We start from the raw sequence: 6676 nt of genomic DNA, 5'->3' as shown, positions 1-6676 counted from the left end.
AATTTTTTTGGCCTTATTATTCCAAGGAAAATGAGGCAAGAGCGAACGAGCCCTGCTGCTAATAGAGCAGAACAACCTATTAATCCAGAGCAAAATTAAGCAGCACAAAGGTTAAGGAAACCAGAGTCTTGCTGGTTTTTAACCTCATCACCGAGGCCTGAGCCCAAAGAGGTTTTTTTTTTTTCCACGCTCCCCACTCTCTTGGTCAGCAACACCTGGCAAGGTCGAGGTAGCGTGGAGCCAGACAGGGTTTTCCTGCAGTCCAAAAAAAAAAAAAAAAAAAGAACCAGTCACAAAACTCCATCTGTAGAAACTCTTCCAAAGTCTCCGTGGGAAATGCTGTCTGAAGAGGTTTTTTTTTTTTCCAAGCTCCCCACTCTCTTGGTCAGCAACACCTGGCAAGGTCGAGGTAGCGTGGAGCCAGACAGGGTTTTCCTGCAGTCCAAACCAAGAGGAGATGAAAGAAATTCACAGCAAACTATTGCACAGGGCTGGTCTTCCATTCCACAGTTTCCCATTTATTTTTTTTTTTTCCACGATCTCAAAAAAGGGTTAATTTAAGATTATTTTTTTTTTAATTAATCCTGGTTAAAACATGTTGCTCTGAGTCCCAGGCTGGTACTGTGTCTGCAACAGGCTCTCCATAAAGGCCAAGTAATCTGGGTTCTGTCCATATTCTTCAGGATTTCTGGAATTCCCCAGCCGGGGACGCTTGGCCGGTCTCACTTCGTCTCCCGAAAATACATCTTCCTGAGGGGCCCCAGTGCTGAGGGACTGCAGGGGACACGAAACACAACCATTAGAGGCACAGCAGGAAAACAGGGAGGGAATCATGGAGCACACCTGTGGAACAGGACAGCAGGGAACCACCTGGTCCAGGGCATTCCTGGAGAACATGAACTTCAAAGCATGCAAAGCACCCGGCTGGGATTCGAAATTCTCGGCTTCTGGAACCAAACTGGAAGGAGAAACCCTCAAGCTGCCTTTTTTTTCTGCTTCAGAATCTCTTTTCACTTCCTTGTTCCTCCTCTGCCTCTTCTCCCAGTAGCAGACACAAAAGAAATTGGGGCTTCCCTAATTGCCTTTAAAAAAAAAGACCCACAGGAAGCATTTGGGGATCACTGCACAAACAATTCCTTCTGCTCTTCCTGCTCTCTCACTCCACTGAGGTGCATTTCATTTGCTTCCACTCAAATGAGATCAGGTGGGACCAGGTGGCACCACTGTGGTCCCTTCCAACCTTTTCCTTTCTGGGATTCTGGGATTCCTTGGTAGAAATTATCTCCCACAGCTTTGTCCCTTTGTCCTCCTGCTCTACAGCATCCCTTCCACAGAGAACAAACAGGCTGAAGCTCTGGCAGCAGAAATACAGGAGAAAAGCTTTAGCTTTCAACCAGACTTGAAGCTTTCTATTCCCTTTATTCCCTTTCCAGCTTGCATTCCTTCCTCTGGAACTGTTATAAAGTCTCCACTGCACAGAATGTGCTTCTTTCCAAAATCCTGGATTTCAGGGCTCCAATATGTTGTCTTTATTATTAAACAAGCTTAAATAGATTGGAATATTGTGCATGTCTTAGAAATTACTGCTGTGGTGCTTCTTTGCCACCAGAAATCCTTCAAGGGTAACGAGGTAAATTATTATTAACCTCTAAAATTTAGCCCATGAGGTCTCACAGAGACAAACAACCTCAAACGAGAGGGAGAAGCCATTGGGGCTGTATCACAGAAAGCATTTTACACGTGGGACTTTTAGGCTAAAACCCCTGAAGATTTCATGGAAAAGGGAACAAAAATTTCCTCTAACTTGTGCTCGGTCCCTTCCCAGAACTGCCTGTCCCTGGGCTGTTTCTGACTGGTTTAACTGGGCATGTTATTCTTAAGGGGAGGTTGAATCATCCTCATTTTGTCTCTTAAAAGAGACAAAAAGGAGCCCAGAACCTTGTCACAGGTTGGCTCTGGACCTGTCCCTGTCCTGCAGTGCCTGCCAGGCACGAAGGAGAAAACTGTATATCCTCCAGTCTCATCATCTGTTTTAATGAAATGGCTTTAAAGGTTAAAGCACCAGGTTTGAAAACACCCAGCAAGTCTGGAACCAAAAAAAGCTATGAAATAAATCCCTCATCTCTTCTAGGCCCAGTAATTCCACTGTATGCACTTAAAGACAGCCTGATCTTGTAGATTAAGAGATTTATAGGTAAGAGTTACGTTCTAAATCTCCCATTCGGTGAGAAAAGGGGGTTTGGTCCCAGGTTGATAATCAGTTCTCCAGAAAGCACTGAGCTGTAGCCAAATCCACCTCTCATTTGGACAAAATGACTCCAATATAACTAAACTCATCTGGTGTAAAATGATCTGAACATAATCTTTTAACCAGAGGAAATAAAAATCCGATCCCAACACGTGCAAGGGAAAATCGTTTCTGTGCTTCTCAAGCATTCCCAGCAAGGATTCCTTCTACTTTATGCATTTGGGGGAATGACAAGTGGTTTTACAGCCACAGAAACTGGAGGCTGCATTCACTTAATGTCTAAAAAGCACCAGGAGATGATGTGAAGGGAGTTCTGCAAGTACAGCTGGTTTAGTGTTGCTATTTTGGTACCCACCAGGCGAGACTTCACTCTCTTGGGAAGCTCTTCCTCCAAGGTATAAATATCTCCACGCTTCACCATTAGCTGAGAACCATCTTCAAACTCGACCTGCAGAGAGGCAGAAGATGAAATCACAACTAGCCCTGGAATGGTCCATTCCCAGCCTGTCCCTCCAGGGAACACCAAGGAAGCATCAGGGGCCAGATCGATGGATGATCTCGTTCTTAGCACTGCAGGATTGCTCTGGAATGAGCATTCCTAAGCTCTGCCAAGGATGCTGAACCCAGAAAGTGCTGTTTTCAGTGCTGTCCAGGCACCTCTGTCTAATCCAGCCCAAGGGCTCCCATGGATCCCAAAATATCTGCACCCCCAGCTGGCCCAGCACCTCTGTTCCCCCCTCCCATTACATATTCCTCCTGATTTTTTATTCAAATCCTCAAAAAAAAAACCCAGCAGCTTTTCACTCCTAATAAAAGCAGCCCTGTATTCAGGCCAATATGGTAATAAGAACTTCTTTCATCTTAAACAAAGCATTTTCACAGGTCACAAGGAAACAATTCCAGCTACTAAAGCACATTTGTATTTCAACCAGCAGAAACAGTCAGCCAGGTACAAAAAACTCCTCCCCATCAACCCTTTTTGCTAAGCACTGATTATATCATGAATTATGCATCAGATGTTCCAGGCACGTTTATTCATGGGAACGTGCACGGCAAAATGTTAAAACTATTAAAAGTTTTTAAAGAGATTCTTATTTCCTTTGCTCGAGGCTTTAATACAGTTTTCTGGATAAAGCAGAAGGACACAGATCAGAGTTTAACAGGGATGTCAGGTTCAGCCTGGACAAATTCAGAGGGAATAAAGCATCTGTGCTCCCAAATCCTCCTCCTGCTCTGTCCAGCTCCAGCAGCTCATTCCTTACCCAGGTCCAGCATTCCCATCATGGAGCAGCACCCAGGAGCTGGGATAATTGTGCAGGAGGAAGCTCAGGCCTTGGAAGGTGACCCCTTCTGGGGAGGGTTTAAGATGCTACTTTATTTATTCCCATTTATTTCCACTTATTTTTCCCTATATTATATCCCACTTAGTCCCTGGTTTTGCAGAGCCCCACTATGGAACAGAGTCAGAAGGGAACAGGAATTACAAGGTGTAAGAGCCAAGGCACCAGCAGATCCCTGACTGCCTCTTCCATGTCATGAGCTCAACTTGTAGGAGAAAGGCAGGATTTGGAACTGAGGGCAGGGTCATTTTACCTGTCAGAGTGGTTGGACCCTGATTATTTAAGTTCCAAATCACTGCTGTGGGTTAGACCCTTGGTGGAGCAACCCATGGGTTGGACCCACAGGTTCCAAGTTCCAGGACAGTCATTTGGGCTCAATTTTTAAAAAATATACACATCTAATCTTAGCAGGCTGGAGATGGGAACTGGGAAGCTACTGCAAAATAAGCCAAGTTTAAAATGCAAAGCTAATCCCTGCTGTCTTCCCAGGAACACACTTCTTTCACAGCAAAACTGGTTTTGTGGTTTTAAATGGAATCCTGCTGCACAGTGTGTGCAGAGGGAAGCAGTGTGGAAAACCATCCCAGCTGTTCTCCCCATGGAGAAGAGCTCTGCTCACAGGTAACTGCAGGATTGGAAAACCACAGGCTCCTCATGCATATTTTCCTGTCACCTGGCACTATCCATGGAACAGCCCCTTCCAAAGGAGAAATCCAGGAGAATTTCCTTTGCTGTGATTCAGCTGGAAAGCATGGAAAACCACACAGCTTTATGGAGCTCTGTATTGTCCTTATTCATAACCAGGGGCACCTCAGATCACATCCCTGAGGGAGTTACAGCCACTGAGAGCCCCCCAGGGGCTGTTGGGCTCTTCCAGACACAAAACACTCTGTGCAAAGTCTTGCCCAGGGAATTTGTGGCTGTCCCTGGATCCCTGGAAGTGTCTAAGACCAGGTTGGATGGGGCTCAGAGCAACCTGGGCTGGTGGAAGGTGTCCCTGCCCATGGCAGGGGGTGGGACTGGATGGGCTTTAAGGTCCCTTCCAACTCAAACCATTCTGGAATTCTGTGAAAGGACAGAAACCAGAATCCTGTTTCAAACACATTCAAGCTACAGGACTTCCACTGTCTTTTGTCCAGAGGCATTAATCTCTTCAAAATCACAATTATTTGCTAATTCCAGCATGTGTTCTTCAAAGTATATTTTTCCAGCATGTATTTTGCAAAGTATACTTTTCAAAGTATAGTTTTCAACTTTTGGTACCATTTAAGAATTATTTGATCAAATGAATGCCCTGCATTTTTTAAAGCCTTCTGTGCTGAAACACTGACCCAATGTACAAGGTTAAAGCTTCCTTTACTGACCATTACAACTCCCCTAAACAAAATTCTGCCTGTGGAACAAACTCAAAGACCAAAAAATCCCTCACTGCTGTTTTACTCACCTTAAAACCAGAGAAGGTGGGAGTGAAGGTTTCCAACTCCTCACACAACAGCAGCAGGAATTTCCAAATGCTGCTGCTGCTGCTCCACAAAGCACCTTCCCATAAGCAGAGGATTATTCCTCATTCTCCTGACCCTTTATATCCCTCCCTCTCCCCTCAAAGTGCTGGTACTGCTTTGATGGTTGGACTTGATGATCTTAAAAGTCTTTTTCAACATTAATGATCCTAAGGTGTTGAGGAAAATTATTCTAATTATGTAGACACTGATTCATGTGGAACTACACATGAGGAGCTCAGCTCCAGCCATCAGAGCACTTCAAGTAGGGCACTTTTGGCCTGATCTATAAGGAAAAAGGCAAATTTGGTTTACATTTTAAAAGCAGGTCCAGTCTAGACGTGTGTCTGTCCCTACATCCACATTCTGCCACAGAAAACCTTCACCCTGACCCTGTTCAACACCCTGTTTCTCTTTACCCTCCCAGCAGGATTAATTTCAGGAGGAAATTCTCCTTCCTGACCGAGTGTTCAACACCAGGGAGCTGCACAGTGCCAGGACCCATCAGACACGTGGCCATGGGGGTCCTCTGCCACACTCACCTGGTAAATCTGACTGATCTGGGCTGCAATAAACTTGGCTTTATAGATGATCCCATCCGTCCACTGCAGCTGAACCAGCTCCCCCTCCAGGGGGGGTCCCATTTGGATGCAGTCCCTGCTCTGAAGACAGAGGGAAACAGGTCAGAGAGACATCAAAGCTCAGGAACCAGAGAGGTGTTTAAATCACTGCTCGAGGAAGCTGCTACACAGCACTGTAATTAGGTGGAAGATGTTTCTGCCCTTGGGATTAATTGTGGGCATCTCAAACAAAACCAGCGTGAGAGACCGGGAATGACAGCACCCAGTTCTGGGACATTTCTCATTACAAATCCCAAAACACCAGATCTGCTGTATCTCAAAACCAAGCAGGGCAGCTCAGTGAATCAGTGGCACAATCAGGAAGGGAATGCATGAGTTGACAAATAAGCCTCTTCTAGACATTCCCTCTATTAAGTGAACTCCCTATTCCGAAGCAGAAGCAGCTCACAGACAATCTGCTTCCCCCATGAATCACACTTGTCAGTTGAAAAATAAGATTATTCAACCACAAAATAAAGAGGACGAAACTTAAAACAAACACTACTTTCTGTGAAGTCATCTGCATTCAGCAAAATCACATCTTTGTCAAGGAACCAAAAAAAATAAATGAGATAATGTCAGAAACAAGAACTGCAGGGAAGAGCGGGATGAGATTTTCTAAGCGAGCAGCGACTTTTTTAATTTTAATTATTTTTTTTTTTTTTAAATTTACTTTGCTGTTCCAGCCCAAAGCACACGAGAGGAAGGCACAAATCACACTTGGCACTCATCTATAAAGTCCCAGCCTCCACAGAGCTGCTTACAATGATGCTTTCGGGGTAAACGTTGTCGCTGTAGGAACCGTCGTCAAAGTTGACCTCGTAGAAGGTCTGCGTGGTTGTGCCGATCACTCTGCACCGGTAGTAGAGCCCATTCCGGTTCTTTGTGATCACAGTCTGCCCCAGGGCCACCTCCCTTCGGAATGGGGTCTGTGGGAGAGGGAAAAGGGAAACATCTGCAACCTGCAAA

General features: G+C 45.2%; 1 protein-coding gene across 1 annotated transcript in view; it reads right to left on the bottom strand.

Annotated features, from left to right (window-relative positions):
- Nucleotides 1–484: 484 nt before the first annotated feature.
- The window catches only part of KDM4B (lysine demethylase 4B), an 80827-nt gene continuing 74635 nt past the window's right edge, over nucleotides 485–6676 (bottom strand). The window contains exons 18-21 of the mRNA XM_029963878.1: nucleotides 6472–6636; nucleotides 5630–5749; nucleotides 2604–2696; nucleotides 485–774 (exon numbers count right to left, since the gene is read on the bottom strand). Coding sequence (XP_029819738.1) covers nucleotides 589–774; nucleotides 2604–2696; nucleotides 5630–5749; nucleotides 6472–6636 — 564 coding nt within the window. The 3' untranslated portion in view covers nucleotides 485–588. The remainder of the gene's footprint in view (nucleotides 775–2603; nucleotides 2697–5629; nucleotides 5750–6471; nucleotides 6637–6676) is intronic.

The sequence above is a fragment of the Manacus vitellinus genome, unplaced genomic scaffold (genome assembly GCF_001715985.3).
Source record: "Manacus vitellinus isolate BGI_N305 unplaced genomic scaffold, ASM171598v3 scaffold_64_pilon, whole genome shotgun sequence".
NCBI lineage: Eukaryota > Metazoa > Chordata > Aves > Passeriformes > Pipridae > Manacus > Manacus vitellinus.
The sequence above is the reverse complement of the archived record's forward strand: the minus strand, read 5'-3'. Positions and strand labels throughout refer to the sequence as shown.